This window comes from Aethalodelphis obliquidens, unplaced genomic scaffold (assembly GCF_003676395.1).
Source record: "Aethalodelphis obliquidens isolate GAN/ISIS:26980383/991018 unplaced genomic scaffold, ASM367639v1 scaffold52, whole genome shotgun sequence".
NCBI classification, from domain to species: Eukaryota; Metazoa; Chordata; class Mammalia; order Artiodactyla; family Delphinidae; genus Aethalodelphis; species Aethalodelphis obliquidens.
In genome coordinates, this window is record NW_020837996.1 from 6,644,261 (window position 1) to 6,665,718 (window position 21,458).

Genomic DNA, 21,458 nt, shown 5'->3' on the forward strand with positions numbered 1-21,458 from the left:
CCCAGGTGTTGACTCTGGGTGGAGACAGACGCCATCCTAAGGCTTCAAAGTAGAGGAGTGGCATGCAGTCATCTGCAATTTAACAGGATGCCCCTGGCTACCGTGTTGAAAGGAGACGAAGGGCAGCAAGAATAGAAACAGGGGGATCCAGTGGGGGATTCTGCAACCATTGGGCGAGAGGTGGTAGTAGGTCAGGAGCACGGAGAGAAGTGGTTGGAATCTGGGGATCTCCTGAAGGCAGACCTTCCAGGAGGTCCTGAAGGATTGGAGGTGGGGTATGAGAGGAAGAATGGGGTCCAGGATGACCCTGATGTCTCCGGCTTGGGCAGTGGAAGAATGGGGTTGCCTTCAGCTGAGACAGTGAAGACACAGGAGGAAAGATCAGGGGCGAGCTTGTGGACACATCACTGGTGATGGCTACTGGACATGCAAGAGGAGATGTGGATTCCGGCAGCGGACATACAACGCCGGGAAGAGTGGAAAGGCCCAGGCGGGCACCATCACATGGGATGGTGTTCGAAGCCAGGGGACAGGACGAGATCACTGAAGCAGGGCACGCCAAGTAGAAAAGGGGAGAGGAGCAAGGCCTGAGCTCTGCGGTCTTCAAACAGAGAGGTCAGGGAAATGAGTAAGAATCTGCAAAGGAGACAGACAGAGAAGGCCAGTGATGGGGGAAGAAGGCCAGGAGAGCGAGCGGTCTGGGAAGCCAAGTCAGGGCAAAGGATGCTGAGGAAGATGGAGTGAGCAATTGTGCCAAAGGCTGTAGGCAGGCCAAGAGGGACGAGGATGGAGAGCCGGCCACCGGATTTAGCCACAAGGAGGTCCCTGATGAGCACATTTCTGGTGGAACGATGAGGGCAAAAGCCCACGTGGACTGAGATACAGAGAGAACACACACACCTCTTTCACGCGTTGCTAGAGAGCAAAGGAAAAAAATAATGTAGTAACGGGAGGAAGAAATGGGGTTAAAAAAATTTTTTTTTAAAGCAGGGGAGAAATAACAGTATGTTGGCATACTCACAGGCCAGATCCAGTGAGGAGGGAAAACTGGAGACACAGGAGAGAGCAAAAGAGTAACGGTTGGCGTGACGCCCTTGAGAGAGGATGGCCCTAGATGGGAGTGGGGAGGGCGCATCCTTAGCTCCGGGAAGAACAGCAGAGCCCACGAGGACAGGTAGATGCGGCGTGGCAGCTGTGGGGTTCCTTCTACTCTTCCAGAACTGGGTGTGAAGGGAGGGCCTCAGCGGAGGGAGAGTAAGGGCAAGGAGAGAGGAGAGGATAAGAATTTGTCACTGAGACAAGCAGGACAGTAAGTGGTCCAGGGAGACCCAGTATAAATGCTGGGCAGCAAGAGGGCTCACGGGAGGTTCGTGACCACGATTTTAAAACGACACTGCAGGGCGGTGGTGTGTGCGTTTTGCTCCAATTGCACGGGTGGAGAGGAGGGGAGGGTTCACTTTGATGGGGCTGGGTTTTTGCCAAGTGGGGATGGCAAAGTGAGAAAGGGGCAAGGGGGCGGTTGTGATGAGACATGGGATATGAGTGGGGCCTGGGCAGGGGGCTGCCTTTACAGAACGTGCACAGTCAGGGCCTGAGTAACCAGGATCCGGCTGGAAAGCCCGTGACTCCTGCGATGCCACCCTAAAGCATTTGGTGGAACTGTTGCCCACGATGTTGGGGAAGGCAGTATTCATCCAAACCCATAATCCAGTAGGATAGTGTGATGATGACACGTCAAGATGCTGGAATCCTTGTTCAAATCCAGACTTCTCTACCTACTCGCTGGATGATCTGAGCCGGTTAATTAGCCTTTCTGGGCCTTGATACCTTATTTGTCAGATGGAGATAATCCTAATATTGCTTCCCAGGGCTGTCGTGAGGATTAAATGAGATACTGCACACAAAGTTCTTAGCCCAGTACTAGACATGCAGACACTACTCAGGATGGGTACTATTGTCCTTGCCCGGCTGGTTAAATGGCTCAAAACAGACCAGGGATTCCACAAACCCAGCAGTGCGGGGAGACTGTCCTTGGGAGCCTATGGCCCTTCCTCCTCTTGTCTCACTTCCTTTCCTCCTCCAGCCACCAATACACAACAGCCTAACACTCACGTCGGGACACGGGAACAGAGGCTTCCCGTTGGCCGTGGACGGAGACAAGCCACGGCGGGATGAGCGCTTTGGCTGCTGCCATGGCAACCAGCAATGGCCAGACGTCAATTAGGAAGGAGGAATAAAAGGCATCCAATTAGGAGAAGAAAAAGGATTGAGTCTCTTCTCATTTAGGAATGCTCGGGGCTAAGGAAACGCTTCACTGGAGGAGCCTGGATTGTTTATTCATTTTTATTTTAAAAATTCTATCCTTGGGGCTTCCCTAGTGGCACAGTAGTTAAGAATCTGCCTGCCAGTGCAGGGGGCATGGGTTTGAGCCCTGGTCCGGGAAGATCCCACATGCTGTGGAGCAACTAAGCCCGTGCAGCACCACTACTGAGCCTGCACTCTAGAGCCCGCGAGCCACAACTACTGAGCCTGCGTGCCCCAACTACTGAAGCCCGCGCACCCAGAGCCCGTGCTCTGCAAAAAGAGAAGCCACCGCAATGAGAAGCCCGTGCAACACAACGAAGCGTAGCCCCCGCTCACTACAACTGGAGAAAGCCCGCGTGCAGCAACAAGGACCCAACTCAGCCAAAAATAAATAAATAAAATAAATAAATAAATAAAAAATAAAAATTCTCTCCTTTTTTTTTTTTTTCCTTTTTCTTTTTTTGCGGTACGCAGGCCTCTCACTGCTGTGGCCTCTCCCGTTGCGGAGCACAGGCTCTGGACGCGCAGGCTCAGCGGCCATGGCTCACAGGCGCAGCCGCTCCGCGGCATGTGGGATCTTCCCGGACCCGGGCACGAACCCGTGTCCCCTGCGTCGGCAGGCGGACTCTCAACCACTGTGCCACCAGGGAAGCCCTATCCTTTTATATATATACACACATGTGTGTGTCTGTATCTATCTATCTAGGTAGACGTATATATATATATATATATATATATATATATATATGCGCTTTTTTTTTTTTTTTTGGCTGCACTGTGCAGCTTGTGGGTTTTCTCAGTTCCCCAACCAGGGATTGAACCCAGGCCACGCAGTGAAAGCCCGGAATCCTAACCACTGGCCACCAGGGAACTCCCTGGAGCCTGGATCTGGAAAAGCTTTCCACTTCATCCTTCAGCAGCACCCACCCTGCCTGCCAAACCCTGCAGTCACCATCCCACCTGGGGGCTCCAGGGAGCACTGTGCTGGCACACAGAAAACATCCAGGGTCTGACATGGGTGGACCTGCCTGGGTTCTAACTCTGTTCCTGCCACTTCCTGACTGTGTGACCTTGGGAAAATTCTTTGTGCCTCGGTTTCCTCACTGGTGTAACAGTTACCTATTTTACAAGATTGTAGTGAGGATCAACAGAGATAATACACGTAAGGAGCTTAGCTCAGAGCCCAGCATATAAATTGCATCCAGTTGACACAAGCTATTGCATCACTGTGAGCAGTAACAACAACATACACGGCAATGACGCTGTTATGAACCCTAGCCAAGCAGGAAAGGGATGGGAACTGATTTCCCGTGAGACCTAGCGTGTGCAGACACTTTGCTTTACATCCTTGCTACGGGGACCAGCAGTACTGGCATCACCGGGGAGCTTGACAGAAATGCAGAATCTTGTTGCCTGCCCACCCAGACCTGCTGAATCAGAATCTGCATTTTAACCAGAGCCGCAGGTAACCTGCGTGCACATGAAAGTTCGAGAGGCACTGCTTTAGTGCTTCATTTAACCCTCAGAGAACCACCTGTGAGGTAGCCAGTGTTAGCTGGTTTTACAGATAAGGAAACAGACAGAATTAAAGAGTCTTAGGCCACACAGTGGGGAAGGCTGGTGACTCAGCCTCAGGCACAAGGGATGTGGCGCTGCAATTCCACGGCAGAAAAAGGAGCTCCCCGCTCCCCCTTCCCCTGCTCTCAATAAGTCTGGGAACAACGCTGTTCATCTGTGGAAGAGCCCCTGCCTACAACCCAAGAAAGCCTGGGCTGATAGCACAAGCTGTGCTTCTCCAAGCCTTCTTCCTGAAGTGCAAGGTGGACCAATTCCCAGAAGGACAGAAGGCTGCACAGATAGACAGACACAGTCCTCACCAGGCACGCCTCCAGATGGCTCCTGTCGGTGGCGCAGACATCGACTCTTAAGGTCTTCTGGTGAAGGGCTGGGTAGGACATGGACACCCAGAACACCTCGTTGAACACCAGGGTGTCCGAGGCGTCCAGAGGCCGGGTCCGGAACAGGCAGGTGGTACTCTCGGAGCAGGGAAGGATAGCCACGCGAATGTTCCTAGAGGGACAGAACACAGGAGAGCCTGGGTCAGGTCAGCCCGGGTCTGGGGCTCAGGTGTTAGGCTAAACGGCTGCTGCGAATCCCCATGGAAACAACAGCGGACAGGAGTTTGTAATTTCTCCAGTAGTTATGCAGTTATTCATGAGGGATGCATAGGGGCCCCAAGGACAATGTGCTGCTTTTCCTTCTACTGAATCCCCCAATCATGAGACCCTCAAAGCTTGTGGAGCCTGAGGCCAACGGTGTGCAAACTGTTGTGAACAGAAGGATCTGAGAGGCTGCTTGTTAACACTGAGGAATACTCATACAACCGCGGGTAGGAGGGCAAAATGCCACAACTCGGGCGGCAGGGAAGGTGACAATCCTAACAAAAGTACATATGCATTCACCCTTTGACCCAGACAGCTGGCTTCTAGGCACAGATACTGCTGCACAAGTACCAGTGAGTTACACAGAAGGTTATTCATCCCGGCCCTGTTTGTAACAGCGAAGACTGCACACAAGTCCAGCGTCCAGTCAATCTTGTCTTCCTTCTGTTTTGCCTGTTTTCCGGCCCTTCTGTTTTGCCTGTTTTCCCTTCCCACGTGTCACACCCCAGACGCTGGCTGGGTGCAGGCCACAGAAATATAAGCTCCTGCTGCTGCCCTCAAGGCCTACGGTCTAGCAAAGGAGGAACATGTAGGCAGACGGGCTCAATGAATCATAAACCCGGTCTGCACAGGACCGAGCTGGGAGGCAGACAGCGCAGGTCTTTGCTGTATCATCAACTGTAAGGTAACACCCATCACTACCTGCCAAGAGAAGCACAGTGATGGGAGCCGGCTCTTCAGAAAGGCAGGCCCGGCTCTTTCTGCGTGGAATACTGGAGCTTAGAGCAGATGAAAGAGGCCGTGACTTGCCTCTTCATCAGGCTTCAAGTTTACAAGGGCGGAGGTTTGCTCGCCACCCCCTCCCTAGTGCTGGCACCTGGTAGGGGCTCGGGACGCGTATGCGGAAGGTCTGAAGCTGTCTGGGGCGCTCCTCTTTAGAGAGAGCGTGTTTGCTGCCCTGCCTGCATCCACGTTCACGGCACTGACACCGTGCATCACGGTCGTGGGCACTAAATACCCACAGAGGTTTACGGGGCCTGTTGTTGGAGCAGAACAGAGCAGGAGAGCGTCCCCTGGGATGGGCGCAGAGCGGGAGAGGATAACATACAGCCCGTCAGCTACACACTCACACTTTCCGGTCTTGCTGCGGCGACAGAGCAGAGAGGTTGGTCAGCTGGATGATTAATATTGCAAACTGCTTATTCTTCTCATCGTACCTGAAATGAAAAGGGGGCACACGGAGCACCTGTTAGCAACGCATTTCTCTCTCTCTCCCTTAATAATCACAGACGCGGCTGCTGGCTGCTCTGGGGACTGCGGTGAGCTGGGAAGCACAGGCCCAGTGTTTGCTGCCATGCAGGGATGCAGGTCCAGAGCTGTCGGTCTGAATTTTTAAAGAGAAGCCAGAGGTTGTAGAAAACGTCCTGACATTTAAACACCGGCAGTTAATTCCTAGTTTAAAAAATATTGGGGCCAACCTGCATCAAGAGAAAACAATAAAGCTGGGCTGCAGCCCCCAGGGGTTGACTTCGGTCCAGGTGAGATGATAAGACCAAAGCCGTGGCAACAACGACCAAACAGACCAAAAGGCAGGAGGTCTCGGTCCCTGCCTGGCTCTGCCACCGGCCAGCTCAATGAATCCGGGCAAGTTACAAGGTCTTCAAACCTTGTTTTTTCTCTTGTGTGAAACGGGGAACTGGGAGGCATGGAAAGAGACCCCCCCCACTCCACCCCCTTTAGTTAGGAGCCCACAGCTGCCAGCAGGTCCCGCTGGTTCTGCCTGCCTCGCTGGGCAGCTGTGAGGGTAAATGCTGCAGACGCTGCAGGCCAGGAGGAGACCCCGCACAGACCACGCCCCTCTGCCCCGCCCTCCCTGCCACTTACTTCAGGGCGATCTGAACCCGGGTTGCACCCACTACTTCTGACTCGTCACTGTCAAAAGCAGCGGCTTCTGAGGCACCCAGTCTGGAAAGCAACACAGGAAAGAAAGAGAGTCAGGCTTCCCTGTAGTGACCAGGGGCCAAAGTCATTTTCCAGAGACAGGGTTCTCTCTGGGCGGGAGAAGCTGGGTCCTCAAGGAGGAAGGTTTGGGTCTGCTCAGCCTCCCTGTGGACCCTGCCTGCCCACAACTACTCCGGATCCCTGTCTTGAAGCAGTAGCTGCACTTTCTCTAATACTTGCTCCTCTAGCCATACACCCTTAATGGCAATTGCGGAACTAGCAGTCTCCCAAACGTGAAGTCTCTCCAGCCCCGGGAGGAGAAGCAGTCTGCTTCTTCAGCACCATCCTCCTGGGGGTCCCTCCCACACACCAGAGGAGGCCCGGGCCTTGCATACTCAGAGTTCCCAAGACTCTGGGACCCACCTCTGCACGGAAGCCTCATACACACCACTGTCCCCGGCCACGGATTCATCCGACACCGCAGCTGAGACACAGGCCACTTTCAGGTCGCACCCCTGAGCCTTATTCGCAGCTGGGAGAAGAGAGGAAAAAAGGAAGGATGGCAAGGTGGGGTTTAGACATCAGGATACTGTCGTCACAATACATCTTTTGATCCCCTCACTGTCCTAACATGGTCCCGCCAAAATCCAGCCACCTCTGAACCTGACAGCAAGGTCCTGCCTTTTTTTGCGGTGAAGGAAAGGGTAGCATGTGATTCTGTGTTTAACGTCTCAGACTCCAGAGCCAGAACACCTGGGTTCAAATCGCAGTTCTGCCACACACTGCTTCATGACAGTGGGACACTGATTTACTCCCTCTCAGCCCTGCATTCCTCATCTGTAAAATGGGGATAATAATACCTGCCTTGCAGGGCTGTTGGGAAGACTGGATGTGATGATAAAGGGAAGTCCTTAGTACAGAGACTGGTGCAGGGGAAGTGCTCTAGAAAAGTCAGTACCATCATCCTTAGCTACTACGACTATCACTCCCATCACTACAGCGATGTCTTCTAGTTCGATCCCTACACACCTGGGGCAAAATAACAGCCCCCGGACCCCCTTGGGAGGGGCAAGAGGAGGAGGAAGGGAAGGACGTAAGTACTGGCTGTCCTACTCGCCTATCCCATTCCATTCCTAACTCAGCCCATCTCCCCTGCCCTTGACAGAGGCCCTCAGAAGTCTCTACCCGGGGCTCAGGCCCAAGCATTCAGCACACACTGCACATTCCTTCCTTCCCCAAGTAATGGGCGCTGACGGTGTGCCAGGTCCACTGCTAAGTTCAGAGCTACTAAGGTGAATAGGACAGCTCCTGACCTCCGCGCAGCAGGGGAAGGACAGATTCAGGGGCTTCAACCTCACGGCCAGCACTTCCCTGTGTGCCAGGCACATGGGCGGGGGGTGGGCAGACTGGAGAAGGGGCTGGGGATGGGGATGGTGACAGTGAGCCTGGGAGAAGCCAAGGGGCCATGTGGGCGTGGCTTTCCCAGCCTGTGTCCCACGTCTGCTGCTGCAGCCCTGGAGACCTCCTGCCTTCGGACCCACCCCTCTCCACCCTCCACTAAACCACTTAAGGAGATTAATTTGTCTGCTGACTGAACAGTGGCACTAATCGCATAACCTGCTTAGTGTCTGGGCTCAGCCCGGCATCATCTGGCAGCGGGGAACGCTTCTGGAGGTGGCATGAAGAAACGCTGACCTGAGACGCGAGCGGGCTCTGGCCCCCAAGCTGCACGAACGTCGTGGCGGGAGGCAGGGGGATGGGGGTCGCTCCCTGCACTCGGTTGGGGTCCCAGCATCCCCGATCCAGCTTATCGCAGCCTTTAGACAGGGAGCGCCGGGAACGCTTCTTGAACCTTGTTAGGGGTCCCACCTGCACACCCCTCCTCTCCAGGGAACAATTTTCTGCAGCTTGCCACCGGCTGAGGAAGCCTGTTTTTATTTTTGTTTGAGGGCACTCAGCAAGACTCCCTTCCTGGTGAGGGAGCCCCAGGGATCTCTCAGCTCCTCTTCTAAGGAAGTGGCTGGCATGCACCCAGCAGAGCCTTTAATTAACTGGGAAACCTCATCGTTTCCCCCTTGCTCCCACTGGCCCTTGCACACGAAGGAACTGATAGCTCCGGGTGCAGCGGCAGCCCTCCCACACATTCCTGGAGGTGACGGCTGAAGTGGGTTGAGCTTCTAGCTGGCCTCACGGGAGCCAGGACCAGGAGCCCTTTGCCGACAGAGCTGGCACATGGCTCATTGTGGGTTCTGGGCAGGTGGTCCTAGAGCCAGTCCTGACTCTACCGCTTCACAGCAGTGACAATGACCTTGGACAAGTCACTTAACCTTGCTGAGTCTCATTCCTTTCAGTCTGTAAGAGGAAGATAATAATAGCCCCCACCTCATAGTGGTGTTGTGAGGCTTATGTGAGTAAGTACGCCTAACGGTGCCTGTTATCTTGCACACCTGAACTTGATAAATCACCCTGCTCAGTCCTGACCTTCATACCATAGGCATGATGGCATCAGCAAGCACCAGGAGTGTCTTAGGAATGAATACACAGAGCTGCCTCATGTCCTAAGGGGAGCACGATGATAAAGAGATTGGGCTCTGGGGTCAGAAACACCCAGATTCCAATCCCTGCTTCCCCACCTGCTGGGGAAGCACCTCTCTGAACCTCTGTTTCCTCATCTGTGAAATGGGTATAATGGAAGTAACCTATTTCATCATATAAAGCACATTGCTCACCACATAATGCACCCCAATGAATTTTAACTATTATAATTTATTATGTGGTTGTTGCTAAAGATAAAGATTTTTCTTGTAATAAATCTTAGCTGTCATCATCAGCTTCCGACCTGAATCTCAGTCCACACCATAATGCTCTTTTCTGACCCCGTGCAGAATGGGAGTCACATCATTCCCTGGCTTCAAACAGTCACACGGATCCTTGCTGCAATGAGGGTAAAACGTAAACTCCTTACCTTACACAACCCGTACTCTGCCCAATTCTCTGCCTTGTTGGTGATCTCCTCCCTCTGGCCCCTCTTGCAGCCCCTTGCTCCAGCCTCAGAGACTTTGCTCTTGCTTCTCCCAAGGCTGGCTCCCTCTCACTGCTCAAGGCTCCGTTCAAGTGTCGCCTTCCTTCACCACCCAATCTGAACTGGCAGCCCTCACCCAACCTGAAAGGCTCCATCACATGCCCTGTTTTATTTATTTATTTTTTTTGCGGTACGCGGGCCTCTCACTGTTGTGGCCTCTCCCGTTGCGGAGCACAGGCTCTGGACGCGCAGGCTCAGCGGCCATGGCTCACGGGCCCAGCCGCTCCGCGGCATGTGGGATCTTCCTGGACCGGGGTACGAACCCGCATCCCCTGCATGGGCAGGCGGACTCTCAACCACTGCGCCACCAGGGAAGCCCTGCCCTGTTTTATTTTCTTCCTAGCACTTTTATTGGTCTGCTTGTACAGTTATTTTCTGTGCCTTCATTTGCATGTAGGCTTCACGGGAACCAGGACCTTGTCTGTCCTCCACGCTGCATCCTTGTGACTAACCCACATGGCATATCAGTTGAATGAAAGAATGAATGAATCCATGTTCACCCATTAGCACAGGACCTGGCATTTAGTTTCAGGAGGTACTTAATATCTGTTGCATGAATGAACCCACCATGGAAAACCCTTTGCTCAAGACCTAGACCATAGTAAACACATAATAAATACCTACTGAATGAATAAATCAATCAATATACCATGTAAAGATCTGGCACATAGAAAGCAGTCAGTAAATGTTGCCCATAGGGGCTTCCCTGGTGGCGCAGTGGTTAAGAATCCGCCTGCCAATGCAGTGGACGCGGGTTTGAGCCCTGGTCGGGGAACATCCCACATGCCGCGGAGCAACTAAGCCCGTGTGCCACAACTACTGGGCCTGCGCTCTAGAGCCCGCGAGCCACAACTACTGAGGCCGCATGCCACAACTACTGAAGCCCACACACCTAGAGCCCGTGCTCTGCCACAAGAGAAGCCACTGCAATGAGAAGCCCGGGCACCACAACAAAGAGTAGCCCCCGCTCACCGCAATTAGAGAAAGCCCGCGCGCAGCAACGTAGACTCAACGCAGCCAAAGATAAAATTAATTAATTAATTAAAAAAACCCCAAAACCACGTTGCCCATAATTATCACTGGGGTCTGGAACTCGGACCCGAGCACAATTCCCACCGTCCTCCCTCCTGGAGGCTCCCGCCCTCCGGATGTGGTGCCCTGTACCTTGGCCCAGAGGCTTGCCCTCTGTTCCGGGTTCCTCCAGCCGGTACCTCTCCCGGGTGCTGTTGCCAAGGCTCAGTTCGCAAAGAGTGGCACTCAGCTCGGGGTCTTCAAACTCCAGGTTGCTCAGGAAGGCGTCTCCAGCCAGGAGGGGGTCAGCGATGAGAGGGGAGCAGGGCGGGGATGGGGAGGAGAGCGAGGAACGGGGGGACAGGGAGCTCATGGACTTTGGAGTGCCGGACAAGGAGCGCAGGGCCTGCAGGCGGCTGCCCCCCTCTGCCTTCTGGGTCTTGGCCACCTCGTCCTCGTGGATGGTGGTGATGCAGCCCGAGGGCCGGAAGCCCGTGGCCCCCTCCAGGAGCAAGAATTCCACCTTGCTCTGTAGTTCCGAGTCCAGCTGTTCGAAGGGGTCATAGTAGAGGTCGGTGAAGCTGGCTGAGGTGGAGGAGTCCAGGCTAGAGGCGGCCAGGGAGCCCCGGCTGGACGTGAGGGATCCGGGGCTGCTGCCCGAGGACAGGCTCTGCATGCTGCCAGAGAGGCTGGGGCAGGGGAGGGAAGGCGAGGACACAGAGTGGGTGGGCCGCCCCGAACTTCCCCCGAAAAGCACCACGTGCACTGAGAATGCAACATCTCATCAGACCCTCTTGACAGTCTCCAGGGTGGACCACGCATCCCCATTTCACTAAAGAGGATATCCCGAGAAGGCCACATAATTACGAGCTGGCAGAGCTGGGATTCGAACCCAAGCCAGCTGCCTTAAAAGTCCACTTTCTCCTCAATATCTCTGTTTCTCAAACCTCCACCAGCGGCATTCCATTTTCATATTTCTCCATATCTGAATGCAACCCCCAATAATGCTGCTTAATATTTTCCTTCAACTCAACTCACTTTTTACACGTTAATATAGTTTTCTGAAAAAGGAAACGTTATATCCTAAGTGTAATTTGAAAAGCATTGTCAACTGTTAAAAATATTTGATGAGAACAGAATGTTGTGATAAAATTCCAGCCACGTTGCCTACCGAGGCCCCAGCCTGAGGCCTACCCTCTCTGCGTTGTGCAAGTGGGCTGGAGAGACGTGAACAAGACACACTAGCACCCAACTGGGGCCTTCTGTTGTGTTGTCAGAGGACCAAGGAGGCTGTGGTCTGGGGAGGTGAAGGGCCCTGCCCCCAGCCACAGCAGGCCCAGAGCGAGTCCCCCAGATCATCCGTCTGCCTGCTCTGCTTCTAAATGGGCACACTCAGGCCATGGAGGACATGTGAAGGGCAGAGGCTGGGCTGGGCTGCCTCGGGACGCCTGCATATGGCCGTGCCCAGGGGAGCGCTCACCCCACTGCCTACTACTCACCTTTTCAGCTGGCAGTGCAGAGCTGCTACCTGCCGGGTGGCTTCCTCAAGCTCTCTCACCAGCTGGTTCCTCTTACTGTTTAACTTCAACCTGAAGGGAGAGAAGGCATGAGTGGGGAGCTCGGAGGGAACCCGCCTCCATCTGCCCATAAGAGGAATCACAGGCATGGGCTCATGGAGGTGTACGCACAGACCCACAGACGCACACACAAGAGCTTCCTGGAGGCATTATATTATGATGTTTGGAGAGGTATGGCCTCTACGTATAATCCTATAGTAACTGCTATATGCATCACCTGCTATATACCAGGGGCTGACTAGGAAACTTATAACATTGCCTTAAATCATTTGCACAATAACCCTGCATAGTAAGAAATTTTTTTTTTTTTTGCGGTACACGGGCCTCTCACTGTCGTGGCCTCTCTCATTGCAGAGCACAGGCTCCGGACGTGCAGGCCCAGCGGCCATGGCTCACGGGCCCAGCCGCTCCGTGGCATGTGGGACCTTCCCGGACCGGAGCACGAACCCGTGTCTCCTGCATCGGCAGGCGGACTCTCAACCACTGCGCCACCAGGGAAGCCCAAGAATTTTTTTTTTTTAACCATTAACCACTTTATATACGAGAAAACTGAGGCTCTTAGAGTTAAATAGTTTACTTAAAGCTAGAGAGTTACTGGCAGAATTAGGAATCCACCCAACCATCCCTCCCTACGCTGTGTACAGACATGCAGAGAGAGAAGACCAAGTGAAGACACGGTAGATGACCATGTGTAGATGGCCATCCACAGACCAAGGAGAGAGCTCTCAGGAGAAACAACCCTGCCAACACCTTGTCCTTGGACTTGTGGCTTCCAGGACTGTGAGGAAATAAATTACCATTGTTTAAGTCATCCAGTTTGTGGAACTTTGGTTTGGCAGCCCTAACAAATGAATGCACCATCTTAGGGTAAAATACAGAAGGAAAAAAAAGGAGGGTCCAGGACTGAGCTCTGAGTCTGTCATCCCAAGGCTGAATGGATGGGCAACAGTCAGCCAAGGAGCTGAAAAGAGTGGTTCCAGAGAGCCTGGGGAGGACCCAGGTGAGCGTGACAGAGTCAGAACCCGGGAGCTAAGGCCTGCACCCAGGCATGCCCACACCAGAGCCCAATTCAGCAGCTCCCTTCCTGAAGGCAAAACCCTTGAGTTTAGAAGGGATGGCTGGATATAGGCTCTGCTCAGCCCCCAGTTTCTCCTGAAATTCCCCACGGGGGCAGCTTGGGTGGGCTCCAGAGAGGGTGCTGCTCCTTGGATCTGACAGGGAAGGAGCTCCATCACCCACTCATGACTTGGGCTGCTCTCCTGCATCCACTAGATTAGTGGCTCTCTGTCCGTGGCCCACAGAGCTCCCCCCGCAGAAGGGGAGGTGTGCTTATTAAATTCTACTTAGATCTACTGAATCAGAAAGGCTAGGGGCAGCGCTCAGGAATCTGCATCTTTTTTTTTGGCCACGCAGTGCAGCTTCCAGGATCTGAGTTCCCCAACCAGGGATTGAACCCGGGCCCCGGCAGTGAAAGTGCCAAGTCCTAACCACTGGACCGCCAGGGAATTCCCTGGTATCTGCATCTTTATTCCCTATTCCAGGTGATTCTTAGGCACAGTAAGGTTTCCGAGCTGCTGCACTGGCTGGGGACTGTAAGGCAGGAACTGCGCCTCACTCTCTCAGCCCCTAGCGTGGCGCCCACCACATGGATGTGCTTGGAAAGTTACTGCTGAATGGAAGACTTTTCCCCAGTTGATGGGAGGGAAAGCTCATTTGCTCTGCTGAGAGACCTGGATGTTAAATCTCCCCTGGACAGATATGTCCCACCGTTGGCATCTTATCCCCTTATGCCATCCTGCTGCAGGAGGAATGACTGACTCATTGCTCCCAGAGCACAGCCAACCCAGCCTGGGGCCTGGGAGGAAGAGTTCATTTCCATGGAAAAACCTAACCACGCCATCCCTCCACTGACACGCCCAAGGCCTCCAACACAGGCCCTGCCGTGAAGACCAGACTTCACGCTTGAGACACGACTGCAGAGTGATAAGGGAGGGGCAGGACCAGTCGCTGGGCAACTGGCCTTGTGAAATTTCAGAAAAGACCACGGGAGCCGCGGCCTCGGCATGGTGCTTGGCCAGCTCTGTCCCCAGCCCTGTTTTTCCAGAGTCCTGCCCGGGACTAGGGGGGCTGGCAGATGGAGCCCATAATGGACACGACTATGGAACAAAATCCCAGTTTTCAGCGCAATGGACACGACTATGGAATCTGACCCTTCATGAGAGCAAGACCTTGAAAGGGTGTGAGATCTGGGGTCAAGGCGCAGCCTGGGCCACCATTTCCACCTTTGTTTTCCTCTCCCCTGGGAGGAGACCACAGAGGTGTGCTCTGGCAGTAAGTGCAGGTCCCCAGTAGAGCCCCAACAGGAGGCTGAGGGGACCGGGAGCCAGATGGCCTTGACCTCCCGAGCACAGGGGTGTAGCTACCAGCAGCCACACACAGATGCCGAGGCGGCCTCCTACAGGTATTGGGCTTCGCTGGCCATACGGTGTCTGCATGTGATGCCTGGCACGTGCCGGGAGGCCAAGAACACATCAAGCGCAGAAGCAGGCAGAGGACCCAGGAGGTGGGGCTGGAACCCCCACAAGCTGCGGCTCAGCGCCTGGGGTACTGGTTAAAAGTGCAAGAGCCTGGGCTCCATCTCAGGCCTGAGGAATTGGTCCCTGGGCTGGGGGCAGGGAGTCCGCACTCTAACAGGCACTGCAGCTCTCAGGAGTGCTGGGGAGGGCCCCTGGGGAGGGAGGAGGAAGCAGCGTGCAGGACGGGGAGTCCTGGGGGGACGTCTGTGCTGCTGATTGATTCGACACTGGGGTTTGGTAGGCCCTGTGGTGTGCTCTTCCTGGATGTGTCCCTTCCTGGCCTTCTCAAAGGCACCTTGAACAGAGAGGCTGTTGTGTGAGGTGACGAGTCTAATACTCCCATGCTGAGAGACAGAGAGAGAGAAGAGAGAGAGGAGCACGAGAAGCAAAAAGAGAAAGAAACCTAGAGAGAGAACAAGAGAGTCAGAGGGATGAACACAGACAAACAGGGGGCCAGAGGCAGACAGCTGAACACGGACGAAGACGGCTGGGTGGGCTTTCTCCTCTCTTTCGTGCAGGAGGCTCACAGCCGTCAGCCCTGTCCCTGTCCTTCCCAAGGCTCTCGCCTCTTCCTGCCCACGTGCCCCCGGCTTCTCTCTGCATGTCCCCCAGGGGACCTTGCCCTCGGGGACCTCGAGACACCTGCTCAGCAGCTGCCACGGCGTGGAGGTTCTGGCTTCCCTGGACGGGCCGTGCGAACTCACTGTTCCAGGGGAGCAATCAGACCTTTGAAAGACGGGGCTGAAGGCAATAATAAAAGACCTTCTAAGTGGGCAGGAGACTAAGGCAAGCATGAGCTCCAGAGCCAGCAAGCCTGGGCTGTGATCCCAGCTCTGCCATTTGGTGATGTTGGGTGAGCCTCAGTTTCCACAACCATGAAATGGAGATTAACCTCAGGGTTGCTGGGAGGTTTAAATGAGATGATATAGCTTACAGAGTCTGGTACTTAATGGTACATTTTGCATGTAGTATAGGGGTCTCTAAGAGAATATCCAATCCTAGTTTCGAGAAACCAAAATTATGATAGCAGAGAAGAGCCTCAATTCACAATCTGGTCCAACCACCTGCCTTCAGAATATATAAGTATTCAATGTAATTATCCTGTTTTGTTTTTTTTTTTCCTATTAGGCCATTGAAGTCCATATTGGTCAATGACTTGCACAAGGTAGGTGGTGGGAAGGGTCTCTCTATTGACCCAACAAGGAGTAAGGTTGCCAGGGATCTGTTCTCTTCAGCTGCCGGCTGTGAGCATCATGAAAAGCTAAGGGCTTTCCAGTGATGGCTGTAGGGTCAGGGGCCCAGAGGACTGGTAGACAGATCAGGAGATGCATACAGAGGCCTGTAAGGGTCTGCCCGGGCTGGTGAACCATTTATGCATTCAACTAACACGAAAGGCACAAAGGTGTCTAGACACAGGCCTTGTCCCCAAGGTGCACAGACAGCCTTGGGGAAAGCAGGACAAAGTGTTGGCACTAAGAGAGAATTCTAGAAGGTGCTTCCTAGGGTTACAAAGCACCAAATACTGAAGCCCTCTCCTCCTCCCTCTCCCACCTGCCTGGTGGGAGGTCAGTGCTTATCTTCCCAGGGGAAGATAAAGGAGAGGAAAGTGACATATCCCTGGTAGGAGTTCTGACAAGGGGCTTGGTGGGGAGAGATTCCCCACCATGGACCAGTCAATGGACTGTGTGATGTGGTTACAAGAGGCCAGTAAGAGGCTGGTCCACGTGACCCGTCTGGCACCCCACCATGTGCAAACAGAGCTTACTCGGTTACTAGGGTGGGATTGCAAGCAGCGCTCCTTAGCACTCGGGAGGCTCCCTGAAGGCATCTTAGGACCCATGATGGGGTGATGCAAGGAGCACAGCCAGGCACCTAGGATGCCTGGCCTGCTGCCACTGGGCCCAGACAAGTTTATCTGCTTTATAAACTGGGCTTCTGCCTCTGATTTCACTGGAAAGAGGAATTCCCTTGCTCATCCCTCTCCCCCACCTCCCCCTCCCCCAACAAAGTTTGAAAATCACCATCTTCAACTCCAGCTCCTTAAGGGCAGGGGCCTTGTTCAATAAAGTCTGCTGCCAAAAAACAAGTGAAAATAACTGAATCGATTTTAAGGGTATCAGGGCAGGGATCGTGACTTGTTCATTTCTGAATCCTCCAAATTGCCTTGCACACAAAATATGTGCAACAAGACGTTTCTTACACGAATGAATGAATAAACAACGGGCTGACGGACTGAATGAATGAATGAATGAATGAGAAACTGGGGATTGTAGGACCCACTGTGAACACGGAGTTGTGCTCTGTGCAATGTGGGTGTGGAGGCTGGTGAGACACTGAAGGAAGTAAAGTCTGTTATAAGGCTTCAACCGGAGAATGGAAACCAGTGGCTTTCAGGTTAAATCGAGCCCACAGATGAAGCTGATTTAGCCCTCATGGTATTTAAAAAAATTTTTGGATTAGTTGCCAATATTAAAAAAAAAAAAATCCAAACAACTCTTTTCTTGAAATATGGGGGCCTCTGGCAGCCTGGGGCCCGCACCTCCACTGGCTGCAGACGGCGCCTGCTTTAGACAAGTGCGGTCTGTACCTTCCAGTCTCACATGGCCCACGGCCAGGTGGGCCTCTGGCATTTACATCACCTGCTTGACTCCTATAAACATCTCAGCTCGCGACCCCCATCTCAACCAGTGTATTTCAAACTGCAAATTGCAATTTGTTAGCATGTGGCGAAATCAATTTAGTGGGTCATGACCAGCATGAAAAGAAATGCAACATAAAAGAAAATATCACAGGGCTGTCACACAGAGAAAGAGTAGGCACTGCTTTGTGAAACTGTTGTCTATGAGATAATACTACAATGTGAATCACTGTCACAAAGTTGCAGAACGACTGCTCTAAATTACATAGAGTTTATCTTAGAAGATAATTTTTGAAAACCTGCAGGTAAGCAGATTTTTTGGTAATGCGATTCCCTGTGTAAAGTTCTGGGGTAGCTGGATGCTGAGTCACTTCCCCAGATTCGCTACTTCGGAAAGCGGTGAGATCTTTAAACTGAGTGTCCTCGGGCTGGAGCCCAGGAACCCCAGGTTGTCCCCGTCACCTCTCCCCACCCCGCTGGGGGCCGGAGGACGGACCGGCAGCGAGGGTAGGGCCCCGGCCCCCCGGCCCCCGGCCCAGCCCCACCTCTCGGTCAGCGCCTTGCTCTGGGTGTCCCGGGCTGCCTGCAGGTCCTTCTCCAGCCGCTTCCGGGCCATCTCCAGCTGCTCCACCTCCCCCTGGGTCCACTTCCGGGGGCTGATGAAGCGCATCTCCTTCAGCAGCTCCTCCTTCTCGTTGATGAGGATCAGCCGGTCCCTCTCGGAGTCGAGCACTCCCGGCCAGGCCTCGCTGTCGAGCTTGGCCAGCTGGATCTTCAGGTTGGCGATCCTGCGGGCCAAGAGGGTGAGCGTGACTGGTGCGCCCAGGGCAATGCGGGAGCAGCGTGACAGACTGTGTTTCCAAGGTTACATGGTCCAAGGAGGCCATGCTGTTCTCAGAGCATCCTCTTTGACAGTGACTGACTTCCTCTGAATCAGTGTGTGGTCTCACGGAACAGATTTTTATCTAACAAACGTATGCGGTGCCTACCATGTGCCAACCGTGAGTAGGCTCTGCAGGGACAGGGTAGAGGCAGTGTCCTTGCCCGCAGGGACATGAAGCCTGATCAAGTAGAGGTGGATTCGTCACCAGGCAACAGCCTCCTACCACTAGCTAGGTGACCTTGGGCAAGTCTCTTCGTCTCTCTGAAGGGAATAACAAAACTTCCTTCCTTGTAGGGTAACGGCTGAAGGTTTTATGACATAATTCGTAAAATGTCCGAGCACAACATTTCATGCTAAACAAGCACACAGTGAATGTTTCTGCTGCCACTTGCCTAGTCCCTGGTTTCACTGCTTCTTAGGTGTGTAATGTTGGGCACACTCCCTGAGCCTTGTGTATAAGAAAACAGTTACTCCTCCTTCAGAATTGGTGTGAAAATGAGCACTTATGTGTTCAGTGCGTCTGGCACATAAGTGCTGAACCAGTGGCAGTCATGGGCCCACTACGACCACAGCAAATACTGCCATTGCTAACCTCGTGTTCTCAATCTAGAAAGTGGCGGCAATACCCTGCGAACAGCTGAGGATTTGAGGTCAGAGGCTTTGGGTTGGAGTCTTGGCTCTGACCTTCTTAAGGAATCATTTAGGTAACACAAGCTTCTAGCACAGTGCCTGGTACACTGCAGGCCCTTAGGAAGTGTTACAGGAAGGAGTTGGGAGCCCTTCACTGCTTTGAGACACAGTATCCTCATCTGTAAGATGGGAATAGTGATGGTACCTGCAAGGCGGGTTATGAGGACCAAGTGAAAACATATCATTAAGAGCTCTTTATATAATGCCAAGTGCTACATAGACATTAGGTATGATTATTGTTGAATCAAATTAAGATTCACAGTATTGCTAAGAGTATTGCTTCAAATATTTAAAAGCGATCATGTGATCCTTTAGGATTTAGTCTTTGCAAAGTGCTTTTAGCTATCACTGTCCTAGCCTCACCCCATCCCTAAAGGGTGGATAGGAACTGGTGGTAACCCTGTTGGACAGACGGCCAGAGAGGATATGGCTCACCTAAGACTGCAGGTCATAAACGTGGTCAATATCTGCTGAGGTCCCAGACCTCTGGACCCTCAGTTAAATCTTTTTTTAAATTAAATAAATAATTAAATAAATAATTTGCTGCGTTGGGTCTTTGTTGCTGTGGGCAGGCTCTCTCTAGTTGCGGGCAGCGGGGGCTACTCTTCGGTGCGGTGCGCAGGCTTCTCATTGCGGTGGATTCTCTTGTGGCGGAGCACAGGCTCTAGGCACGCGGGCTCAGTAGTTGTGGCGCGCGGGCTCTAGAGCACAGGCTCAGTAATTGTGACGCACGGGCTTAGCTGTGCTGCGGCATGTGGGATCCTCCTGGACCAGGGATCGAACCCGCGTCCCCTGCATTGGCAGGCGGACTCCCAACCGCTGCACCACCAGGGACGTCACAGTTCAATCTTATCTGCAAACAATGTGACCAAACTCAAAACACTGTTCGGGACAAGATCTCCATGCTGTGTAGTGAAAATTCCATACAGAGAAACACATCTACATGTGCTCATTCCCCAGCCAAGTGTCTCAGCAGGGATTCTCCGAGTTAATTAATTTAAATTCCATATTCACATATACAGCAATCCATCAAAACTGGCTTTGGGATAACTCTGTAGCTGCTGTTATCCATCCAGCTGCTTCAAGGATAGAGTGGTATGGCCAGGTCTGGCAGGGGCTCCACTACACATGGGACATTGAAGGGGTAATTGATGCTTTCTTGGATGTACTTTCTGGTGGCGTTTTCCTTATGCCAGTGATCCCTAAACTTTTAGCCATACATCCTTAGGAGAATCTGATGAAATGTGCTAGACTCTCTGCCAAGAGACACACATGTGACAAAACTTGGCATACGATGATCAGACCTTGCGTTATATAGCCACTTGCCCTCCCTGCTTCAAGACCTGCGGCCTCTGCTTTCCCATTCAGCAGGCTGCTCTATTCTTTACACTTGACACATTTTTGACCGGAGATGTATTCCGGCCACAGGCATTAGTTTCTGCAAAAATCCCACGGTCAATCATGTGCTCAACTACCTTTGGGTGAAGGGGGAGGCACAAAGCTGGATAAAGGACGAGCCAGGAAGCTCTGTGATGAGAAGTTTAATGGCTCAACCCCAAAGGGAAGATTTCAGTCCTTTCCTTTCTCCATAACAGATCATCTAAGATAGGCATTCCAGCAAACTGGAACAGATCCAGGGTTCAGAGTGGTCGCCTTCAGAGGGGACAAGAAGTGGTTGTCCAAACGTAGAAATCGTGCTGTTTTGCTGGACCTCTAGGGGGACCTGAAATAGTGCACAGGATGTGTTTCTTCCCACCTGAACTGTATCCAATTTCTCCTTCTTTTGTTAACAATATTCCAAATTTTCTTTGGGAAATCAGTCCTCCCGTACTTTCAAGTCACTTGGTTCCCACAAAGCTGCCCTCAGTCCCCTTCCCAGAGTCGTGCATGTGACCCATGCTTGGACCTTCACAGAATTCTTATTCCTCCCACCCTGCAATAGTGATTGGTTCTCCCAGAAAATCCAGTGAGTTTCAAACCCAAAGTCTGTTAAAACAGTTGTGAAAGGTAGGTCCTCTGGGGTTTCTAACCTGGTAGTATGTAAGCCTAGAATTGCTGGGGGTCATCTTTCTGCTTTGACAGGAAAGTCTGTCAACACAAAGGCAAGCAGGGCTAAGAAAAGGAGAGTGTTTGAGTCTATGTGACATCATTTGAATCCCTGGATCCAGCTGTGCCTGAAGCTGGTTACTGCAGCACTTTGGAGTTCAATAACCAAAAAATTTCCTTTTTTGCATCTTCTATTGAATAGTTTCTATCAGATTCCTGTCCACATGGCGTGGACCGTTACAGATGCTCTAAAAATGTCAGCTTTGATTACTATTTTAATTTTATCTGTGGCAGTGGAACCCAGCTGCTTAGGATTCTGTGAAGCCACAGAACATCTGAAGTCCCTGGTGTCTACACAGTTTAAAAACACAGCTTGTTCCCAGTTGGGCAGGAGACACTGAAGTGGGTAGTATCCGTAGTCTTTTTCACCTGTTGCTAAAACCCCAGCTGTGCTCCTTCACACCAAACTACTTGTACGATTGTTGGTAAACCTTGATTTTAGAGGTTGAGTTTCAGGCGGGCAAGTGGAAAGATTATGAGGCTTTGAG

The 21,458-nt window shown here is 52.6% G+C and overlaps 1 protein-coding gene across 1 annotated transcript in view; it reads right to left on the reverse strand.

Annotated features, from left to right (window-relative positions):
* WWC1 (WW and C2 domain containing 1) overlaps window positions 1-21,458 on the reverse strand; it is a 152,521-nt gene that overhangs the window by 23,133 nt on the left and 107,930 nt on the right. Inside the window, exons 9-15 of the mRNA XM_027084351.1 lie at window positions 17,837-18,079; window positions 12,000-12,089; window positions 10,654-11,189; window positions 6,831-6,939; window positions 6,351-6,431; window positions 5,597-5,683; window positions 4,182-4,374 (exon numbers count right to left, since the gene is read on the reverse strand). Coding sequence (XP_026940152.1) covers window positions 4,182-4,374; window positions 5,597-5,683; window positions 6,351-6,431; window positions 6,831-6,939; window positions 10,654-11,189; window positions 12,000-12,089; window positions 17,837-18,079 — 1,339 coding nt within the window. The remainder of the gene's footprint in view (window positions 1-4,181; window positions 4,375-5,596; window positions 5,684-6,350; window positions 6,432-6,830; window positions 6,940-10,653; window positions 11,190-11,999; window positions 12,090-17,836; window positions 18,080-21,458) is intronic.